The 24,262-nt window shown below is 45.8% G+C and overlaps 2 protein-coding genes across 2 annotated transcripts in view; both read left to right on the top strand.

Moving 5' to 3' along the window:
• The first annotated feature begins 14 nt into the window (after nt 1–14).
• Nucleotides 15–14,794, top strand: sh3bp5lb (SH3-binding domain protein 5-like, b). Its single transcript, XM_060043097.1, has 6 exons — nt 15–628; nt 939–1,001; nt 1,178–1,306; nt 5,736–5,897; nt 9,429–9,602; nt 11,693–14,794. Exons 1-6 carry the CDS (start codon nt 374–376, stop codon nt 12,401–12,403), a joined length of 1,494 nt encoding a protein of 497 aa, XP_059899080.1. The 5' UTR covers nt 15–373; the 3' UTR covers nt 12,404–14,794.
• A 1,775-nt stretch (nt 14,795–16,569) lies between these two features.
• The window catches only part of LOC132451566 (gamma-aminobutyric acid type B receptor subunit 1-like), a 37,032-nt gene continuing 29,339 nt past the window's right edge, over nt 16,570–24,262 (top strand). Inside the window, exon 1 of the mRNA XM_060044138.1 lies at nt 16,570–17,558. Within this exon, the coding sequence (XP_059900121.1) occupies nt 17,488–17,558 (71 nt within the window). The 5' untranslated portion in view covers nt 16,570–17,487. The remainder of the gene's footprint in view (nt 17,559–24,262) is intronic.

Here is a 24,262-nt window from a genome sequence, read left to right as displayed (position 1 = left end):
ATAGTTTTTGGACATGACGCCCAAATGTTGATAAGGGTCTCTTTAATATTTATACACAACTAAAATGTAATACTTCCCATTTGCATGAAGTAAATACTTTTCGCGAAGAATACAGTTTGAGCCGGTGAGGAGGGAGAGCAGCGTCTCCAGTCGTCCAGCAGAAAGCCTTCAGATCAGACAGCAGGAATCAGCTCGCCGGCTCCCGAGGAAGCACCTCTTCTCCAGGATGACGGGGGATTAGTCTAAACCGGGGATATCGGAACATAAATTACATTATGAGGGTTTTACATGTCAGTCGGCGCAGAGTACCACGCTGTCTAGTTATATTAAATAAACACCGGAGATAAAGAGAGAAGATCGCAACAGGCCGCAAATGGAGCCGGAGAGCTCGCGTCAACCGCTACCGTGTTCAGGGGAGCCTGAGCCGGGGGACCTGCGGGAGGAGACCCCGGGAGAGGAGGCGCAGGATGGAGACAGCCGGCTGAAAGAAGGAGGAGGGCATGGCAGGACTACAGCCGGCAAGATGAAGCCGGAACGCGGGGATGAGGGAGAAACAAACACGCAGGAGAAATGTGACGATGATGATGGGGGCGATAAATACGAAGAGGAACTGGACCCGAGAATTCAGGCATGAAAGATAAACACACACACAGGGTTAAAAGTAGCAATGTGTATATATTAATGGATATAGTAATATTTAGTAGCTATATATCTTTCACTTTTTTAGATGAGGTGGTTACAAGCTGAAAGAATTTTTTTTTTAATGCAGTTATACAAAATATTGGCTCGATTTAGACTTCTGGTGTTGTATTTTAGACCTGCAGACACCTAAAATGATATCTTACATGTCTAATATTATATATAACTTAAGTGCTATCCAACTACAAATCTGACCACATGATTTAGAATTAAGAAATAATTGAATTGTGTCTTTAAAGGGAGAGCTGGAGCACCTCAATCAGGCCAGTGATGAGATCAACAAGCTGGAGCTGCAGCTGGATGTGAGTGCTCTTTGTCATTGACCATAAACAAACGCACTGTTTCTCTGACCAGCCCTTTCATGATCAAAAACTCAACTGTCTCTGTAATTGTAATGTCATTTGTTATTGATTCAATCAAAGTGTTTTATTTGGTGTACTTTTTATTACTTCTAAAAAAGTTTTGATTTCCTTTGCAGGACGCTAGGTCTAGCTACAGGAAAATACTCACAGATTCTGCCAGAAAACTAAACGCTCAAAATGCGAAGCTGGGCGCATGTATTGAAAAGGCCAGGCCCTACTATGAAGCCCGCAGACTGGCCAAAGAGGTGTGTATCTGCCATTCATATCATTGTTTTAAAAACATTTCACCAAGTTTGCACTGCTTCTCAGCTCCCCGGTCTAAACCCTATTTAACATCTCAATGCGTTCCACCACCAGCCCAGCCCATGCTATGTTATGCCCATATTGATTAGAGCTTACATTTTCAATCATCAACCATTGAGATATGATTTTGGTTCAGAAACAAAAACATCTTAAATATCACAACATTGGAAAGGACAACACAGTCATACACATTAATGTTAAAGCATACATATAGTGTCTGTAAAAGCTAACATAACATTCCAGTGTTTCATTTTGTGGGTGAAAAGTTTATTTTTATACCATAGTCCTTCTTGCCTTCATTATCGCCCGTAAAACTGTCTTTCTCTTTTCAGCAATTCCTCATTCAATCCGTCTTTAATTCTGTATCCAATTATATTCTCACAATTTCTACTCAATATCTGTTGTTAATGTGAAACCACATCCTGTGGTAAAGCCCAGACTCCTCCGTCCACACGGTCCAGTTAACTGCGGTGTTGTGCGGAGGGAAAGCAACACAGGAGACTCTGTTTTGAACTCGGTGCTTGCGTGCCGTACCGTACCATGAAAGGGAAAAGTACCGTCAGAGATACTAGGGGAACGCAAGACTCTTCTGTCCTGTTTGCAGGAGCTGTGTGTCACTGATTGGTACAGCATTCCTTTCCAGACTAATGCATGCCATTAGAAGTGGCTGAACCCCGGCCAGTGCTATTATATAAGGCTAAGTAACGAATTAACTAGGAACTCTGCTGGGTGATGGGCTTATTGTAAAAGTTAATTGACCTCACACAAGTGAGATACAACAGTGTTAGTCGGCATCATAAGATTATTAGATTCATTAAAAGGGGCAGTGAACCCAAAATCAACAGTCAACCTTTTAAATGTGGTAATGTGCCCTATGATCATCAACATAGTATGGTATTTTATCATTGTAACTGGCAAGACATAGGATTTTACTCCATTGTTTTACTAAATTAGTCTTATTTTAGTCTCCATAAACCAATTTGTCAATGTTCCACTCCGCTCCAAACTGGTATTTTTTGTATCCCTTTCAATATCACGACGAAGGAGCCAAAGCGGCCAGGTGTGTGTGGTTGTGTCGAGCTGTTTCGGGGCAGTGGTTGATGTTGATGTCAGGGCCTGAGAGAGGGTTATGATTCACAGACAATTATAGTGTAATGCCACAATGTGTGTGTGTGTGTGTGTGTGTGTGTGTGTGTGTGTGTGTGTGTGTGTGTGTGTGTGTCTGTGTGGAGCTCTTCTTGCCATTGATTGATTTTTATGTCCACGTCTGACGGAGGGTGATGCTCCTCGGACACTCGCAGCATAACGCCACGGTATGTGGCGCAGTTCATACACAACATCGCTCATTATACGCTCATACACAAGCGCGGTAACGGCTCTAAAAAATTGTTTACAATGTTTTTGTTTGTTGTAACCAACAAAAACTCAAACCCAACCCCTTTTTTTTTTAGTCACATAGTGTTTGAATTCGAGCTGAACCGGGATTCACTTGCACTTTGAGCCATTTTTTATTAAATGTCATCGTTCATGGGAGTGCTGGAGTCAACTCCTTCGCCTGTTTTGCGGTTCTCAGTCCACAGTGAATCCTGCTCGCTGCCCTTCAACGGGCAGAGAGGACCGCCTCTTTCTGAAGTTCTCTACCCTGATTGGATAAAGTAGGAACGTGATACCAGAATAATTAATTTTCTGTTAACAGGAAAGTGGGAAATGGGAAACCAATTTTACTGACCCAACACTCTACATCAGTGATGGCTGTCGTAATACTGAGCTACTTCACACTTATTATAACAAACTTACACTGCCATTAAGGGCCATTAAAGTGGAATTATATTTCATGTTTTAATAAGCGTCTTTATTGTATTAATCTAATCAACGGAAGCTTACTGAGGCCTTATCTATCAATCAAAGTTTTTAATTTCCATCCCTGGAACTACCCAAGGAATCGTTACATCGTGTTTTCTTAAAGCTAGGGAAGGCAATTTATTTTAGAACAATCTTTTGTAATATTTGTTGTAATTCTCTTTACATCCCGAAATTAATCAATACATCAAATGCTCAGAAAAAAATAAATAATTAAATCCGGTATCTGCAGCTGTCACAGGAGCCTTATAGGCCCGTCATTTAGGCTTATTAAAGCCATGTAATAAGCCTGAATGGAATTATTGGATGGCCTGCCTGTCTGTCTACCTACCTACCCGTGTGCTCACTGCGTATGACCGGGGTCTCCCGCAAGGCTAGGCAGACCTGTGCTAAAGCTAGCGAGCTAGTCCTGTGTTTTAGGAGAGGGGCTTTGGAGGGAGACCTGAAGGGAGGGGAGTGTTTTTTTTCCAGTTGGATCCTTTAAAAATGTAGCTTACTCTGGCTGGTTTCTTCAAAGTGCCTACCCCAGCTTTACCACTGGTGTTCCTTTGGGCTGAATCTTATGAACCTTGCGGTTCTCCTTGCACTAATGAACCAGTTTGGGAAGAGGGAAACAGAGTTACGAGGAGCGCTAGGAGGCCTATGTCTGGAGGCAGTTAGTAGAGCTACCAGTGTGTGAAGGTCCGGAGGGCTTCTTCTCTGAAAAGCGCGGGGGTGAGTCCAGTCTCTGTTAAAAAAAGGTGTTTACATTCGCCCAAAGTGGTGATCCAGGAGCCTTTTGAGACCATCCTGGGCTCAATAGTTCACATTCTAGTTCTCTCTAGAGTTCAGTCTGGCCTTGAGCCCGTTTAAATCCTTTTTCTAAAATGTCGAATTGAAAGCCCCATTCAGCGCTCAGAGAGGGAGGTTCAGTCAACACTGGACACGAGTGCCGCAGAGTGCAGACTCACACACTGGTCGTGCTGAGGAAGTGTGGAAATCGACGGAGCAATCAAAACTGGACTGAAAAACAGAAATGAAAAAAGAAGGCTTTTATCAGAGACAAACTTGTTTTTGCTCTATTCCAATTAGATTGATCCAAAGCTCTCTTATGTAATTTGATGGTTGGAAGATTTTGAACCAATCAATGCCGTGATTCAATGGAAATCAATTGCGGTTCAGCCAAGACCAAGAGATATTCAGTTTAAATACCAGAGGCTAGTGATACAGCAGGTTTTGGGGAAACTGGCTGGCATCCATATTCAGCAAGAGTCTCAGAAAATGTCTGAATGGACCAGGACTGGTGAATAAGGTGGCCAGATGAGTGCTGAGCTCTGCCCTTGCTGCTAAATGTTAAACACACTACCTGGCAACATGTATTTGTTTTCATTTGATCTGTTATGTATTTGTTAGGCCTTCAATATTCACTCAAGCCTTTGTTGTATATGAAATTGATTTAGAATATGAAACAAATGTACTCTAGTGTGGAACTGGAAATTCTCCTTATGCATTACTTTCTCAAGCTTATTCTGACCGTAAACTATTTTATTTTAGTTAAGTTTTCACTGTAAACTAGGGCCCTCATGTTGTTGACGTGCATATAGATTACGTTAATATAGCCTCCATATCGTTAGTGAGCCAATGCCGAAGCTGAGAGATCTGCCTCTAATCGATCAGAACTGATTGCCTAAAATGTGCTCCTTGAAGAACTGTACAATCAACATTGCACAGGATAATTGTAGGCAGTAATTGAGCTAATGAAGACAGGGAGGATAAGGGGAAGGGGTCTAATTGAAGGCAATAAGGGGGTAAATGGATGGTAAATTTTAAATTGCCAGTGCCAACATTTTTCAATGGTGTAAAAATCTAGAGCCAATCAAAAAATCTTGGAATTGCCAATGTTTGTGTTTCTATACTCTGCAGAATATAAAACAAAATCCCTCCACTGCTGTTTTACTAAACTGCCTACTAAACAGCTACCACCTCCCTTCTGACAACTATGGAGTGAGGCGCCGGATATCTCCCTGTCATAAAGATCCATGCTAGTCAAGCAGTCATCGATCTTACCTTAAACATTGGTTTCCCTGTCCACAGTCGCAGCCCCCTCCTCCACCCCATCTGTCTGCGCTGTCCTCTGCTGTACGTCCAAAAGTCACCATTTTGTGTTATCTCCTCCCAAATGAATTCAGACATCGCTTCCCCGTGAACTTCAGCATACCAGAAGATATTAGAGTTATAGGTCCGTGGCTGACATACAAATATGTCTGGATTGTCTTAATGTACGCAAACCGTCCTCCTCAATTACGTGTTTATTATTATTTTAACTCCTATAATTCATAGATATTGTTTTCTTTTATATCCCCTATCCCCCTTGGCTGCTTGAAGCTTAAAAGGTTGAATCTGCCTGCTCTTCGTCCTCTAAACGTTATATTTGTCGTGCTCTTTCCGTGAGGCGCTGTAACGATGAGTGAGGGGGAACCTTTCCCTCAGCCTTCGGTCATGAACGTGACGTGACCTTTAACCCCGTCCCAGGCCCAGCAGGAGACCCAGAAGGCAGCCCTGCGGTACGAGAGGGCGGTGTCCATGCACACGGCGTCCAGGGAGATGGTCTACGTGGCGGAGCAGGGGCTGCTGGCCGACAGGAACACCCTGGACCCCACCTGGCAGGAGATGCTCAACCACGCCACCGCTAAGGTACAACGTCATTAGACATGCTAATGTTAAGGTACAAATACTCAGACACGCTAATGCTAAGGTACAGTCACTCAGACATGCTAATGTTAAGGTAGTCACTCAGACATGCTAATGTTAAGGTAGTCACTCAGACATGCTAATGCTAAGGTACAGCCACTCAGACAAGCTAATGCTAAGGTACAGCCACTCAGACATGCTAATGCTAAGGTACAGCCACTCAGACATGCTAATGCTAAGGTACAGCGTCACTCAGTCATAACCACTGCTAAGGTACAGTGTCACTCAGACGTGCTACTGCTAAGGTACAGCGCCACACAGACATAATACTGCTAAGGTACTGCACCACACAAACATGCTAATGCTAAGGTACAGCGCCACACAGACATGCTAATGCTAAGGTACTGTCACTCAAACATGCGTTGTGTTACCTTATAAGAGAGACCCAGTCCCTCATCTTGCCGTTTATATCCTTGACCAAATCGAGGGTGTCATCCTCCATGGGGAGGGGAGCCCACTCCTGGGGTTCAGGCGTCTGGTAGGCCGCCCTTTTGAGGTACGTGACCCGACCAATGGGGGCGAGACCCAGGAGCAGAGCCAGGAAGTGCTGGAGAGATGCATCTAGAAGGAGCTAAGGGAGTCACCGGGGAAAGGGGTGCCTGCACACGCCCCCCCACCTTGTCCTTTGAGAGACAGAGAAAGAAGATGTAAGGAGAGGAAACAACCCAATCAGGAACTCACTCACTGAGCAGGAACAGTCAGGGCTGTGGGTTTCTTTTAAAGTCAACCTTGAATCGCCATTTAATCCGGTAATGAGCAGGAGACATGGGGGCTCTTGCAGATGGGAAAATTATTTTTTTCCAGGCTCATTAAGATTCCTGGACAGCTCCCTTTGTTGTGATTGATAGCTTTGGGGGGCAGAACTGAAGTTCAGTGCAGGCCAAACAAAGAGCTTTGAAGCCGTGGATATATTTTAGCAATGCGCCAAATTGAAATGTCTTTTAGTTGAACGATAAACTCAGAGTGAAACCGAAGCTGATTACAGTGTGTTGGGCAAGAATGGTAATTAATGGCGGTCTCTCTGGGCGGCTGACAGACTGTAAAGCTCCTGCCCAGCGGTGCTGCTCTGTAGTCCCAGGCGTGGAACACTGATCTGAACCATGCTCTACCTAGTAGCTACACTGTAGAAGTACCGGCAGCACCAGTAAGGTGATCATTGGGACTCCGTAGACTACCGTAGATTACTGCAAGAATTTCGCTGTCAATTTACATCAAAGTCTTACAGTGCATGCGGTACGCGGCTCTGCCTGCTGTGCACTTAATGTGCAGGATCCCTTTGGGACCGATACTGACAGACACATCTTCTTATTGTGCGTGTTAATGTGTCAAAAGCGTAGCATGTAGCCCTTTTGTCTTTTCAAATGAATGTCTGTCAATCATTCATTGCACATGCAGCAATGTAAGCTGAATGCAGTCAGTGAGGAGCAATCAGTGAGGAGCAACTTACAATATATATTTAGTGTATAATACAAACCCAACCTGTTAAATTATATCGTTAAATGATATATTAACCACTGCTTAGAAGCCAAATTGATACAGGTCATTTTACACTGGCCTGTTTGCGTACCATGGGGAATATGGCGAGCTGAATGAAATGGCACAGGTCAGGGGTTGTGCGTGGAAGGTGGTGTCGTTGGCGTGTAGTCTGATTAGTATGTAGTGTGGAACCACACTGACCTGCAGGGCAGCGCTGCTCCGGCTAATCAATGATGATTAATGTCCCGTTTCTTTTATATCAAGGTTGGATGTGCTTATCGACAGAACTATTTTTACCCATGAAAGCCTCTATTCCACACCGCTGCCGCAGGTGCATCGTGACTGAGCACTGAGCGCCTCTCTTTGTCATCATGGCCATGTCCTCACATTTCCGTGCATGTTCTTCATGCTGTTTAAATACGTACAGTCTCAACTACCCACAACACACAGGCCAATCAATGTGCTGTCATTCCTCTGCTGTGGGTATACTGGTTCGTGCGCAGGTTCGGGTGTACATGCTTCTTGTTTCTTCTTATTCAACTCTAAAGGTCACTTTGTTGTGGCGTGAAGAGATTGATTGGCCCTGACATGCGTTGCCTGGGGGTCTGCTGCTGCTACCGCTGCTACCCAGCCCTGGTGGGGAGGCTGGCTTCAGGAGACCCTGGGGGGGGGGGGGGTGGGCTGGCTTCAGGAGACCCTGGGCTGGGTTACACCAACTGGGCGTAAGCCTGGTCTTAACTACGCCTGGTCGTAACTTTGCATTCTAAGTCCAACCTAACCGTTACGCCGGTTGCACCAACTGGGCTTAGCCTTCTTTTCACTAAGACCAGGCGTATCTATAGCGATTACATCCAATCCATTCAGCGCAACCATGGCACGTATAATAGATGTACAACAAGCGGGCATTTAGACGGGAAAGATTAATTAGGGACAGAAGCAATCCATTGGACGTTTATTTATTCACACAACATCTGCATCTCCAAGAGAATCCCTCTCCCTGCGTCCAGCCAGAGCAATCGAAGATATCGCTGGCCGATTAGTCCGTGCTCAACTTATTAATCAGTTTTGAATATTGTTTTAATTATGTATATATGTTTTATATAGGCCGACACATTAAACAGATCTCTCTTACAGTCTCAAAACACCTAAATTTGCTCCAATTGTCATTTGATGATGTTCAATGCATTGCTTCTGTCAAAAATAACCATTCCCGTCTAAATGCCTGCTCGTTGTAAACCAGACAACACAAATACATATTTTAATTACATTTGTTTGCAGTGTTTTATTGTTAGGCAGTAACACAATTGATGAATGACAATGAATGAAAGAATGAATTATTTATTTCGGTGTCCAACAGCATGTCAAGTAAAATAGTAAATAGCGTGTCGGCACGAGGTATCCTAGCAACGCGGTGATGTGCGCATTCCATGGAACATTCACATGGCCGCGCATGGTTAAGACCGGCCGTAGTTAAGACCAGGAGTAGGTCCCGTTGGTGCAACCCGCGTTAGTTCCATTCTAAAGCCATGTCTTAACTAAGACCTACTTAGCAGTTACGACCAGGTTGAGTTAAAGGGGACATATTATACCCCCAGGTGTGAGTGTGATTAGTCCTTACAAGCCGTTTCGAAAATCTGCCCCATATGACATCAGCAGTGGGCGTGTCCACCTAGATCTGTGCTGGATAGATCAGTCTACCAGCCAACCAAGTGGACTGAAGTAAACGTTGCTCATCTATCCAGCACAGATCTAGGTGGACACACCCACTAATGATGTCATATGTGGCAGATTTTCTAAACGACTTGTAAGGCTAATCACACTCACACCTGGTGGTAGAATATGTCCCCTTTAAGACCAGTTGGTGCCACCGGCCCCTGGTGGCTTCAGGAAGACCTGGGGGGGGGGGGGAGCTGGCTTCAGGAAGCCCTGGGGCAAACTGGCTTCCAGAGGTCATGTTTCTGCTGCTCAGAGGTTTCCTTCTTACCCACAATGCCCCAGGTGAACGAGGCGGAGGAGGAGCGTCTCCGCAGCGAGCGGGAGCACCAGCGCGTCACCCAGCTGTGTCAGGACGCCGAGGCCCGCGTGCAGAACCTGCAGAAGGCGCTGAAGAAGGTCATCGTCAAGTCCAAGCCCTACTTTGAGCTCAAAGTGCAGTTCAACTACATTCTGGAGGTGCGTAGCAGCAGTGCACGGTGGCAACGTGACACGATGTATTAAACCAACCTTGAACTCCTTCATCCTCATGGTACAGCCGATTCCCCGGAGCTCCTTAGTGGACACCACACATTGACTTTCATATTTCCTCTGTAAAATCCACATTTCCGTTCCCGAGTATGAAACGTGTCTCTCCCAGGAGATCCCACGAATAACCTTACCTTATTCAGGCTCAAAAACTGCATGCGCAAAAACAGCTGCTTGACGAAATACATTCACAAGAGCGGTTAGGTGTTGACACCTTTTAGATCTATGATGGCTCCTCGTTTAATACACTGTGGACCACCGGCGTACTTATCTCATGTTACCCAGTGGACCCAACCCTCATGGCCAGTGGAGCTTCTCCAAGTCATCCACATGCAAGCGAAGGCTAGCCAGGGCTTGCGTGTACTTAGAGTTTACGCCTTGTACAAATCAAGTGTTCAGATCTAATGAGAGAAAAAACGAAAGTATGGCTTTCATCACCGGTACTCTGTCTATTATGCAATGGCAATCGCTATTCAAATAGCATTTATCACAGCAATAGAAGGTTTGGGATCAGGTTAATCATATCCAATCTCAAATATGTACACTGCGCATCAGGTTTGGTATATCGGCAGATTGATTTCTCAACATGTTGCCGAAAACAAACATAACCTCGTCGCTAATTAGAAACCGAAATGTAATTTGCAAGACAATCAAATGATTGTATTCCAACAAACATCTCATTTTTTGTTAAATAAGATAATTGAGCACAGCATGCGTTATCGGACTTGACTTTATATTTAGAAGTATTTTTATCTCTTATTTTGTGTTTTGTCACAACACATTTATGCAAAGGAAACTCTTCATTATCCCAAATGGGAAAGTGTGTTGCAAAATCCTGCAAAACCATTTCCCAGTATATTCTATATTATATTATCAGTGGCTACAAAAGTAAAGTTTGATTGATTAAAATGATAAGTAAATGCCAGAACACAGTCTCTTCTCACTAAAACCTCTGTTACCAGTATACTTTGACAGAATGTACATCCTTATACCCGCACTGCCAAAGGGCGTTTAGCGTGTCGTTAGCCACATAGTATAATAGTCGTATTTAAATATTATTGTAATATCTTTCATATTGTATTTAGCGTGACATAGCTATTTGTCAAATATCTCAAATAGCTGGCTCAGGCAGATAGTGATTCAGGAATATAAAAGCACTCTGATTGGCTAAGGATAGGCCAATGAGGAACAGTGAATCAGCAGAATTAGGTTATGTATCTGAATTTGGCTAAAATATGACTCTGGCAATTATGAATGAGGTTAACGATTTGTACGAAAATCTATCTCCTGGACCTGTTATCTCCTGGACCTGTCCTTGAAGGAGCTAGTCCTTCAGGCTTTTTTCTGAGGGGCGTGGACATGGGGCATGGGACCACAACCTTAAGCTGAGAGCCCTTGCCACTACACTTTCTTAACCCCCTAAATTGATTAATTCCCCATCCCACTAATTAGCATATTATTGACTTGAGCTCAATTATTTCACTACATCCTGAGCTTGTTCCACGTAGCTTCCTAATTGAACATGAATGTAGGCCAATTGCTAGCTCGTTGAGATGCTTGCAAGTGGCTTCACTAGAAGCCCCCACACTTAAAGCCAGTAGGGTAATGTTAGGATGAGGCTGTTTACACCAGTGGATCTAGATTCAAGAAATGGAACACACCGTCTCCGCCTCTGTACACGTCGACCCGGTTTACCGGGGATCCCTGCTTGATGATACAGGTTACAGATTTGTGCAACATTCATAGTTTTTAGGATGACTTATGTGACTGTCTGAGCTATGTGACTTATGTGACTGAGCTATGTGACTTATATGACTGTCTGAGCTATAATGTGACTTACGTCACAGAGCTTTGTGATTTATGTCACTGAGCTATGCGACTTGTTTGACTGAGCTATGTGACTTATGTGACTTAGCCATGTGACTTATGTGACTGAGCTATGTGACTTATGTGACTTAGCCATGTGACTTATGTGACTGAGCTACGTGACTTGGTAACTAAAGCATGCAATCTCTTTCCAGGAGCACAAGGCCAAGGTGGTGGAGCTGGAGCGGCGTGTGGCCAAGGTGAAGACCCGCTACTCCGTCGCCCTGCGCAACCTGGAGCAGATCAGCGAGCAGATCCACGCCCACAGGGGGAGGGTCCCGCCCGGCCGGGCGCGGCCCGTGTCCTGCGGCGCGCGGAGCTCTCCTGTGGGCGCGGAGGCGGCGGAGGTGAGGGCGGCGGCGGCGGCCCCGGGGGGAGGAGGAGGAGCAGGGGGAGGCCTGGGAGCCGGGGCCCTGGAGAGTGACTGGGCCGACGGGGAGAAGACCCGGCAGTGGGTGGAGCGGCACAGGAAGTTCGGCTGGGGCCAGCAGGACTCGGCCGGGGACGCGACCTCGGTGGCCAGCCTGCAGACCATCGCCTCGGACCTGGAGAAGTGCGACTCGGTGGGGCACCTGGGGGACCTCAGCGACCCGGGCAGCCTGGCCAGCGAGGAGGCGGACAGGGAGCGGGACCTGGCCCTCAGGGGCCCGGGGAAGAGGCGCGACGCAGGACGGGACGGTGGGGGAAAGGCAGAGAGCGCAGAGGTGGCGGCGGACCCTGTGGTGGCAGTAACCGCCCCGCCAGGAAGCGCCCTATCAGGAAGCAGCCTGCTGGCTCCTGATAGGGCGACGCATACGAGTGGTGCACTCAGCAGAAAGAGACATGAGAGCTTTGTCAAGCAGCACAACAGAAGCGTGAGCTTATGAAGGCATGAATCAGTTAATGCTCCTGATTGGATCAGAATGGAACTGAGGGGACTCCGATGAAGGGGGGGTTCAGGCATGCGAGACAAAGTTGCCCCCCATAGTTGTGTTGAACTGTGGGGGGCATCGACAGGTTCTCTAGTTGCAAATGAATAAATGGCGACATGGTTCTTTAAGCTGAGGGCCATATTGTGGTGATGTTCTGATGAAGTCTGGGGAGAAGCTATTGCCTATCTACATAACATCCTACAGAGTCTAAGTAAATGCAAAAACAAACAAAGCAAGCCAAACAACAAAACGCCACTCTGTGTTTTACAGAAAGCTAAATTGAGATAAGCAATTTCTCTGAATTCAGACGAATGCTGAGCATTGCTGCATAAATCAGTTTAAGGTGCAAGATATTTTCCATTGGGATTACATTTACCAGCCATAAATAATGCATGGACGGTGTGCTGCCCTTCTTTGGTTTTTGTGACTTAAAATAAGTATTGTTCTTTTAAATTGTTATATTTATGGCAGACAAAGTAAAATTCTGTCCGTGTCAGGCACCTCAGCAAATCAACTCATCCACAGACATCCACGCCATACTGACAATAGTCTTTACATGTTGATCTATGCACCATACGTATTCTCTATCTCCTGGAAACCTGGACATGCGATTCATATTAAGACCGAACTCAAAGTATTATTGTTAAGGATAGTCTGAGGGAATGCTATTAGTGCCATGCCAACCTATGGCGTGGTGTTTGCTGCAGTTAGTCTAGGAGCTGCATGAGAAAGGGATGTGTGGGGAAGGTTTCCTGGAGAACACCATCGCTCACCATCATCGCACAACGATTATGGAGGTTTTAGTTTTCTGGAAACTTCCTTTTGAAACTTTTCGGCATTGATGCATCCATGGGCTCGCTGGTGTTAACAACAATCTAGAGATCAAGATTCTCTTGCACATGGCTATGCTTGTCTGGTCTAAGTTGAAATACTGCAGTCCACCAGATGAACAGGGAGTTCAGACCACCACTTTAATTCAATCACAGACATGGCAAATGGTTGGAAGTTATTCTTCAGATCATTTACACTTATGAATACATGCATGAACTTTGGCATATATTATTTATACTGACATGATCCCTACCTCAGTAGCCTCACATGATTAACTGGTAGCTGAGAGGTTGTGTCTTTACGGTGCCTTCAGCCTCTATGACCACTTCCCTCAGCCATACTATCACATATCCATGGGATGGTCTGTTCATGGTATTAACTCTTATTGCCTGTACTGCTAACATTAATACTATGGTTGGAAAGAGACATTATATTTTATTTCTCAAATGTATACTTTTCTTGTTGATGAAGCTGCTAACTGTCCCACTATAGTGATGTACAGTAACCATAGTCTCTAAATAGTTGTGAATGGGATAATAGTATTAAACATGTGACATTGGACATCATCTCCAACATGCAGATTGGAAAAACACTTGGAGCCCTAAAGCATGTTTCTAATGGACAGCATTTATTCTGACTCATTCTATATGTTCTTGTCAGCCCAAAACTAACAGGCTGGGCCTAAAAGTAATAGATTGGATTCACTGTCATACGTAAACATTTGGACTTTAAAGGCAAAGTGTGTAGGTTTTAGCAGCATCTACTGGTGAGGTTCCAGGTCGCAATCAAAAGAATACCCCCCCACCCCTCCTCAAATCTCCCGTAAGAAAAACGTAGGAGAGCTACCTGTACTGCCCTGTAAGGTGGCAGTAGTTTAACATAAGGATATTATGGTCTACTACAGCTCCTTCATAGATTTATAATTAGTATGTTGTTATTGAGTCTGTAAACTATAGGTCATAGCTGCCAAGTGAGACAGTGATAATGATAGAAAAGGAAATAAGCCTTGTTTGTCCATTCTGGGCTACTCTAGAAACATGATGTCCTCTCCCGGGAAGAGGGTGGATGTCTATATTAAGGGCTTATTCTAACGCATCTAAAAGCAACACGATTCCTATTCACTTGGGATTATAAACTAATAGAGATACTTAGGAATATGGTATTCAATTTCCCATTTAGCCTGTTCTGCTAGATGCCACTAGCCTCACACTACACACAAGGGGAATGGTTCTACATTTGTAAATGCTTAATATACACACCTGTTGTAAATTGGACTAAATGTTTGCCCCACCTCCTCTAATTCTAAATTATTTCTAATTGTCTGTATTTATTGAGTTAATCAAATGAGTCAAAACTGCGTATTTATTCATTCAGATGTCTACTGTGGCGTGCATCTTATTTGGCCATGAAAGAGGTCATGATCACAGCGTGAGAAGAGGCCCGCCGTTCAATGATCAATATCAGCATCTTGGATTCAAAGCCGTCTTCAACTATTACATTTGTATTTTAATATGGCTTCTAAAATGTTTATGTATGCGTGCGTGTGTGTGTGTGTGCGCGCGTGTGTGTGTGTGTAAAGCGCATTAACAACCACAATCATTTTCCCTCACAGCGTAACACTTTACAACCCACCTTCCAAAGAAAATATTAAAAAGTATGGCAAATAAATAAATGCTAGTATTGGCGGGTTGCAGATGGGTAATCAGTGTGCTCGTGGGAGCGGGTGACCTTTGGCGGGTACACGTGGAGTTACATGAGGCATGGAAATGATAATGATTGGTTCATCGTTGGGGGTTGTTACTGGAAGCAAACATTGGCATAGTGGGATAGTGAGGATTTAGGTCAACAAAGCCATAACTGACATCTATCGCGCGTGCGTGTGTGTGTGTCTGTGTCTGTCTGTGTGTGCGTGTATCAACGGCTTATCAGCATCGTCGCTGACTGCATTTAGCATTGTTTGTCCTGATGAAGTTGAAGACAGAGATGATTGGGGAGGGGTATAAAATGCGTGCCCATTACCCACCTTACAACAGATGTAATGAGAACATTTCTGCATACTGAGGCTGGTAATGTCTGCCACTCACAGCTCTACACCTAATGCCAGATGAAACACTGCCTCATTCCAGACAGCCATACTGCTGTCTCAGACCTTTTTACCAAGCTGTCTGTAAGTAAGTCAAGGCAGTCTGTGATTCCTGTAACCTTGAAGGAAGATATTTGAAAGAAAGGTGCTGTTTCTGTGTGTGTGTGTGTGTGTGTGTGTGTGTGTGTGTGTGTGTGTGTGTGTGTGTGTGTGTGTGTGTGTGTGTGTGTGTGTGTGTGTGTGTGTGTGTGTGTGTGTGTGTGTGTGTGTGTGTGCAATTACCTGTGCATGTGTGTGTGTGTCAGACAGGCAGTATGACACATCTCGTCTTCCCACACATGATGAAGCAGGAGACGTGAAGAAGACACCGAGGCTGTGATGGTGGAGGGATATGGAGACAAGTCATCTTGTGGACCAGACTGGTCGGGAGAAGCTGCTGTGTCCTCCTCATCTCAAGCCACCCCAGGGTGGATCAGGTACCTCCAGCTTGAAGGGAGATGATCGATAGTCTGACCAACGCTCAGTGCTCTGTCGGGGTTTAGGTTGATAAGAGTTAATTTCTAATTGCAACTCGTCCATTCATGTAAACTCCAAAAGCCTTCATGAGCAAGTCTTAATGTTGCCTCAAGAAGTTCAGCAAAACCCCCAGAATGAACATCTTGTGAGTTGCACTTGTTAAGTCTATATTCAATTAGCAATGATTGGATCTATTTTACTCTATTAGTTTGTTTCTGGTACCATAAGTACTTATTAAACAATTAAATATTAATTAATTGCAATTAATACATCTATTATACTAGACAACGCATCTGCATAATGTCTTAAGTTCTCCTCTCTCTCTTTGTGTCTCTCTCTCTCAACCAACAATCACTCACACACGCACACACGCGCACACACACACACACACACACACACACACACACACCAGTACCACCACCACACAACAGTCACAGCATAGCCTATAGCACCAAAAGAAGTCTATTGTCCTCTAAGAATTATTCTATAGATCAAAGTGACAGCGCTCCCGAGCAGAGTCGTCCCTGAGACAGTGACAGTGGTCAGTCGCTGGGAGCCATCAGGCGGGCGCGAGGGGGAGGTCTGCACTATTTATCTAGGATGTGAGCGCGCCATCTGTCTGAACGTCAACCAATCCCCCCCCCCCCCCCCACTCCGCGACTCGTCCCCTCGTAGTGTGGCTGTACTGCTGTTCTACTGCAGACGAGAAGGAGGCAGAGCAGGAGCCGCGTCCCTGTCTCCCAATGACGTAGTGAGGAGAGAGAGAGAGAGAGAGAGAGAGAGAGAGAGAGAGAGAGAGAGAGAGAGAGAGAGAGAGAGAGAGAGAGAGAGAGAGAGAGAGAGAGAGAGAGAGAGAGAGAGAGAGAGAGAGAGAGAGAGAGAGAGCGGTGCACCGTGTAACGTCGTTTATGTGTACCGTCGCTCTCTCCCCGATGCCACGCCGCTGTCGTTGATGTACTGACAGGATTTAATTTGGGTCCACGAAACAAGCGTGTAATGAATCCACCTCAACGCTCTCCGGACATTAGTCTCCATGAAACACACTTTTGCATACATTACTGTGGACACGGGCTGTTAATGCTCTGGAGCATGGCAGCAGAGCGGGCGGCGGGTGTGTGTGAGTACCATTCCGAGGCAGCAGCGACACGGTGTTTAGTTACTATGGAAGACGCTAACCGAAACCTCAGTCCTGTGTAACTTTGTTCCTGATTTTGGTACTTTAATATTTGATTTATTGAAATCGTATACCGTTGTTTACCAAACGCACTTAATAAAAGCACAAGTGTGTGTGTGAGCCTGAACTGTCTGACTGTAGTGTCGAGGCGTCACTGAGGGCTGGAGGACTGTGAGGACTTCCCCGGGAGGAGAGCTTCGTACCGCGGTTCTGGACGTTTAAACACCCGTAACACGGTGCAACTGGACCTTTAAACATCCGTAACACGGTGTTTTAAAACAGTGTTTGATAGCCTAGCCCCTAGCATCCCGTCCGCCGGGCTCTTGGCGCTCAACCGCGCGTGTTCGCGTAGCTGCTCCTGGTCCAATCACGCGGAGCTATCTCCCGCCCGCCACCGCCGTGCACACGCCCGCGCGCACGCCCGCCGGGAGGACCATGGCACTCCTCCCTCCGCGAGTCATCAGCGGGACCCGCCGTCCTCAACCCCAAACTCAGAGGCGCAGTAAGTTTGGCCGTTTGTTCTGCCGTGTCATCGTGGTGCAGTGTGCTCTGTCTCTCCGTCCTCGCCATGCGTGTGTGCTTCATCATCATCATCATCATCCTCAGGCTCGAGGAGACCCGAGCTCCTTCTGAACCTGTTTCTGATCCGGATCCGTGGAGCTGGTTCCATGCAATATAGTCGTTAGAAAATAGGATTTGTGAACAACTACCAATCCGACGATGGGTATTCAGTATGTGCATCGCTATAGGCTACTAGAACTACTCTTAGTATTGTTTGTGTAATGTGTTGTACTGAAAACATCAGCAGGCTAATGTCTCCATCAAATACACCAACTGAAGCCAGCTGAACTGGAGCCACGTTTCCCGCCGAGTGGTTGTGTTGGCCGGGTGGGTTTAGGGACTGTCGCTGTCCATGGTGCTGAGGGAGGACCGGGCTCGCTCGGCCAAGTGGCCAGCCGCTAATAATAATGGCAGCCTGGCTTGTGGTCATAAAGCACGATGGCTTGCTGCTGCCTACCAATTACGCACATCTGTTTGTGTGTGTGTGTGTGTGTGTGTGTGTGTGTGTGTGTGTGTGTGTGTGTGTGTGTGTGTGTGTGTGTGTGTGTGTGTGTGTGTGTGTGTGTGTGTGTGTGTGTGTGTGTGTGTGAGTGAGAGAGAGCGTGCGCGCCTGCACTCAACCTTTACGCCTGCCCCCCTCGTCGTCAATATGCAATCATTGGACAGTTCATCGTATACCAAAGCTTTGCTTTATGCTTTTTAATAAGATGCACACACACACACACACATTTTTTCTTTGCACGTTATTAAGATTTCATTATATTTGAGCACGCATATTTGAGTCAAATCAAATGTATGATTGACATGACAGCCACAGAGGATGTTGATTGACGGACATGTGATTTAATACCTGCCATGCTTAGAGGTGTTTAAAGGCTCCATCGTGAGGTTCAGCCTAACCCCTCAGCATTAAGGAACATTCCGGTGAACCACTTCAAGGCTCTGAGACACCCATGCTGTGTTTGTGACAAAATCGCCCCATGAGGGAACACAGATTGAGGTATTGTGAGTGTGAGCCTTCACATGGTTCTAATCCAAGGCTATATCATATGTCGTCCACCAGACTATTCCAATAAAAACAAAGGCTCCACTGAGATCCGGCCACAATATATGACAGCGGACCAAAAATGGGCTGTTGGAAACATTACCCACATAAAATATCGAATATAAATGACCTTCTATCCCCGACGGACATCTTTGTTTTCCTCCCAGATATTGTGCTTTTGAGGGGAAATGGAACAAACATGCGGTTCATCGTCAGGGTGGTGTTTCAGCGAGGCGTTTGGTACATGGTCGCCAATGCATACTAATGCCCATAAAGAGGGTGTCGGTGTCCTGAAGGAAGTGTGAGATACGCAGTGGCTTTTTACAATACTCTCCCCCCCCCTCCTGCCATGGCGGCTCCATGTCACCAGCGACAGGTCCGAGTCCAGACTGATGAAGGCTCGGCTGATTGAATCGTTGTAACGTCTAATTGTCCGTCGTGGTTTCCCCTGACGTCGGTTCAGCCGAGCGCGCGTACGAGGGGCCCGGGCACGCACACTGGCGTCCCTCGGTTCCCGCCTTGCAACATGTGGCGCCGGGGACGTTCATGTCTCATGCTAATGTAATTACAAAGGTTAACGTGGTCCCCCAGTCAACATGAATAATCATGATTTCCGTGTTCATATTTTACATTCGTGAGCAATGCATTCTTTTCAAAGGCGCTGTTAGGATTTAATTCATCCCGGCTCTGTGATGAAAGGTTTTGCTGGGTGCAGGAATGTCTTTTGTAGACTTTCGTAGGTGTTTTTGTTATTTATGCTATCACTTGTATTTAACTTGAACATAGAGCAGCATTATTTCGTCCACGGTACGGCACCGATGTTTATTAGGCACAGATGGTTGGAGTGAGTCAGTTATCAGTGTGTGTATTGCTCTACATATGGAATAATTGTATTTGTGTCTGTGTACACTAGACAAGGAAAGGCGAGTGTGTGTAATTCCGCTGGATGCCGAGAGCTGCAATGAGTGTGTTAGTGTCTGTGTACGTGTGTACGTGTGTGTACTGCCTAAAGGAGGCTAATTGCGGTGCATTAGTGAAGTGAGGCAGGGTTAGCTTGCTGTTCATCAGCGTTAGCGACCCCTGCAGGGAAAGAATTCAGCCAGACCAAATCACTGCTCCTCAGTGGAAAACTAACTGTAACAGGGCATACTTTCTGACTGTTGTTTACTAATAACTCATGGACTGATTATACTAAACTAATACCGATATAAAGTCCCTCCTTTGAAACAAACTGGCGCAGTTTTTCTGTTATTCTTGCTGTTTCCTAGTAAAACCACGCTGACTACCCAGGCACCGGGACCTCCATCCATATTGGCCTGTTCCATGTTATCTTGTCATTAATATGGCCTCTCTAATAGGGTTTTCCATGGGAAAACCCTTAATTCTGAGTTCAGGTACCATAGCCATTGGCCCCTTTTATCAGAATAGGGTTATCGGAACAAAAGCATCAGTATTTAACCAATCCAATTCATCCTCTTCAGAGATACCTAACATGATGTTATTGCGCCATGAAAGCAAAAGACGAAGGTTCCATTTAGAAGGGAGGTACAACTGATCCTAACCCCTTATTTGGCTTGGTTTGATTAACATCCACTTCTGTCAGTATTTTGTCATAGTAATATGTTAGCACTGCTAGGGCTAGCAGCGCTATCCGTCCATACTTCTGAATGAGCTCCAACACTATTAGGGGATGGCCTAATGAGCCAGTGTATCCTGCTCCCCTCCTTGTGTCACTATGTTTAGAAGGTGAAGCCCTTCTCCACACTCCAGGATTAGGGGTTATCTGTATGACTCAGGCCTATAGGAGGGCATCAAAACACTTGGGCTAAGAGGTAAGACGAGTTCCTGTTCTGCAGGACATAAATCCCCCAGGGCCATATTCCCCTTTCCACATTTAGCGCTACCGATTTAATAATAACACCAGGGCTGCAGAATTTACTAAATTTATATCAATATTGCAATACGAACACCATCTATATTGCGATGGCTGTTTTTGATACAGGCACTTCGGGGAATGTAATGACACACAATGAATATATAATAAATTCAAACAGGATGTCTCAGCCAAGCAGCCTTTTAAATAAATCTGGAAGACTGTATCAGGTTTTATTGCAGTAGCGGGACCTGCTATAGGTGAGAGCCTCTTGGATAGTGCTGGCTGAGGTGCAGTGATGTGCTTGCTGATGTGCCCAGTGTTGTGTTCCCAACCTCTCGGGGCTGAGACACATCACGATCCACACCAGAAAGTCACTGGTGAGCAATCCTCGCAGTATATCACACACAACAGCCTGTCGAAAAAAGTTACATGGATATAGGCTCATAGAAATCCGCAATTGGATCATCATTCTAAAATATGCATGAAAATGTAGCAGAAGCTATTATGACGTGATAATATTCAATTAATTATGAAGCAGATTATGAATAGTACTCATCAAATAGTAAACAGTAACGGCTTCCTTTATGTTTTTCACTTGCGTCACTATGAGCCTTTGTCAGTCATATGTAATAAAACCTATGAACAATGTCTGCCCCCTTGCCTTGCCTGGACTCTGAGACCTCATAGCTTCTTACTACAGCGTCGGGCCTTCCCTCGCTCCTCTTTCCACGCATCACTATGTAGGACATTAAATGTGCAGCAACATCTCTAGCGCTCGAGACGGAACAGGAATGCACCAACAACAATCACTGCAATACACATTTTGGTCTTGCTATGTTAATAACTTGTTTGTAAAAAAATATATAGTTAATAGTTAACAAACACGTGTTAGCATATAACAGACAAGAACAAAACAACTTTGTCAATTTATAATGCAAAATGGCCTTCTGAGGGCTTTTAAGGCAAATACAAAGTTGAATAGTAGATTTACATTGCTGTATCTTTTTAAAATAACAAAGACTTGACATGCCTGACATGGGTTTATGGGCGCTACGCATGCTACAAACATCACAACAAGCTAATGGAGCTATCGCCATGCTACCGACCAATGGACAGATCCCATCTGGCCGCGTTGTGTGGGTATGACGAGGCTGTTTAAAGGACCGCATCGTCTCATTGAAGTGGGTTCACCTCTCCCCTCTCTTAAGTACATCTTTTGCTTTTCATTTTTCCTCAGTTTCATCTCCAAACACCAGAATGTATATGGCAACAGACAGAATAGGTGGGCAGATGATGTTAAACTGACTGCTATATAGGGTGTATTGCTTGCACCAACGCCAACCTTGTGCAAATGCATATAGAACTGAAAGACATGCAGACACTGTGTCAATATGGGTGTGATAGAGTACATTTTGAAAACAGGGATTGGAAGTGGAGAAGCTTAATACAGCTACAGCACTGAGTTCTCTCGATAAACAAAACAAAAGGCTTAAATGGCACGTGTTTTAAGCAGTCGATTGCTCGTCCCTGCCTGCCTCTGAACCGAGGACCCATTGTCATTAACACTCAGTATAGCAGTTCCTAAAGGCACCCGATACACGCTTCAATGTAAAGACAACTCTAACCTGAAGCCCCTTCATACTCTCCTCTCCTCACGTCTGCTCTGCTCTCTTCTCCTCTCCCCATCTCCTCTCCCCTCCCATCCTTTCTCTCCTCTCCTCTCCCCTCCCCTCCTCTCCCCTCCCCTCTCCTCTACTCTGCTCTCCTCTACCTTCTCTCCTCTTCTCCTCTCCCTGGCCCTAACCTTGGTGCTGGTCTTGAACACTACCGTACTGTTGGTGAGGTGTGTAGAGAGCCAGTCTGGACCGTACTATTGGTGAGGTGTGCAGAGGGCTGGGACAACACTGTACTGTTGGTGAGGTGTAGAGGGCTGGGACAACAACACTGTACTGTTGGTGAGGTGTAGAGGGCTGGGACAACAACACTGTACTGTTGGTGAGGTGTAGAGGGCTGGGACAACAACACTGTACTGTTGGTGAGGTGTAGAGGGCTGGGACAACAACACTGTACTGTTGGTGAGGTGTAGAGGGCTGGGACAACAACACTGTACTGTTGGTGAGGTTTAGAGGGCTTGGCCAACACCGTACTGTTGGTGAGGTGTGTAGAGGGCTGGGACAACACCGTTCTCAATGAATTTTAACCTGGATAAATAAAGTATTAATACAAATACATATATTACAAATAATATCTTGTGCGTATATTAAGTGCAAGGACGTACAACATACAATAAGTGCTAGACTCAAAGTGGAACAAGGCCATTAAGTCCTTGTTCCACCACTGCGGTGCCAAAACAGAGAAGAGTTGTGACTTTGATGACCAACCTTTGCTTGCTCTTAGCGATGGCTAGCTTAAGTAGTTGAGCGGAGCGCTCGAGCTGGGGTGTGTGGTCTGACCAACGCTTGATGGTAGTCAGGGGCGGTTCCATCATCCTGAATCTGATGCGAGCGACTACAGGGAGCCAGTGGAGGTCACGGAAAAGGGGGGTAGCATGGAGGAATTTTGGCACGCTGAACACGAGGCGTGCTGCAGCGTTTTGGATACGCTGCACAGGTTTGATCACTTCTGGCAGGGGATCTAGCCAGGAGCAAGTTGCAGTAGTCAAGCGGGAGATGACGAGCGCTTGGACCAAGAGCTGATGGGCTTTCCTTGTGAGGAAGGGCCGAATCCTGCAGACTAGAGAGCAAATTTTCAGGGCCGAGCCAACGGGGTGATTTTTGATCTGTCCCTATCAAATAAACCATAAATAAATAAATGATAACATGGACTCTAGCTTGGTAGGACAACATGAAGGCTAGCCAAGTGTTTGTTACTGAGAAGGTCGGCATTACGGGAACAATGAGGAGGGCAGCGATGCCCTGGAGTAAGGCAGCGTGCACTTACAGGTGTTTCATAATCAACTATCCTCGATGCAAACCACACAACTTGTGTTCCGCTCCCTGGTTGGCATAACAAACAAACACAGACACACACAAACACACTCAAACACAACCACATCTGCATCTGCTGCTGTCGTGGTGGTAGCCAACAGGAAGCTCCCCATTAGCACTCTGCTCACACTGCTGTCAGTGTCGGTGTCTGCACTGACTCCAATAGACACGCTCTGACTCCATAGGATTCAAATATATATGTTGGAAAAATGTAAAATACTATTATCATTACACAATTATTGTATATTAAGTAGTATTATTGAAATACATTTCCTTGCAGAGTTCGACCCTATCTGGATACAAGCAAGAGAGCAGGTGTGAGGGGGGGGGGGGGGGGGAGACATGGGGGACCCCAAATGGAACAACAACAAGCAGGGGCGGCATGTAGAACAGATAGTGACACGATGAGCTGCTCCCCGCCCAGCCGCCACGGCCCAGGAGCCAGGAGGCTGCCAGACTCACCAAGGATGGAGCGGCCTACTGATGACACTCACTCACTCTCTCTCTCTCTCTCTCTCTCTCTCTCTCTCTCTCTCTCTCTCTCTCTCTCTCTCTCTCTCTCTCTCTCTCTCTCTCTCTCTCTCTCTCTCTCTCTCTCTCTCTCTCTCTCTCTCTCTCTCTCTCTCTCTCTCTCTCTCTCTCTCTCTCTCTGTCTGTCTGTCTGTCTGTCTGTCTGTCTGTCTGTCTGTCTGTCTGTCTGTCTGTCTGTCTGTCTGTCTGTCTGTCTGTCTGTCTGTCTGT

Source organism: Gadus macrocephalus, chromosome 22 (assembly GCF_031168955.1).
Source record: "Gadus macrocephalus chromosome 22, ASM3116895v1".
NCBI lineage: Eukaryota > Metazoa > Chordata > Actinopteri > Gadiformes > Gadidae > Gadus > Gadus macrocephalus.
This window is presented reverse-complemented; position numbering and strand designations above follow the sequence as displayed.

Coding starts and splice junctions, on each gene's coding strand:
- sh3bp5lb (XM_060043097.1), top strand. CDS start 374: ATGGAGCCGGAGAGCTCGCGTCAACCGCTACCGTGTTCAGGGGAGCCT. Junction 1,002..1,177: donor AGCTGGAGCTGCAGCTGGAT/GTGAGTGCTCTT, acceptor TTTCCTTTGCAG/GACGCTAGGTCTAGCTACAG. Junction 1,307..5,735: donor CCCGCAGACTGGCCAAAGAG/GTGTGTATCTGC, acceptor ACCCCGTCCCAG/GCCCAGCAGGAGACCCAGAA.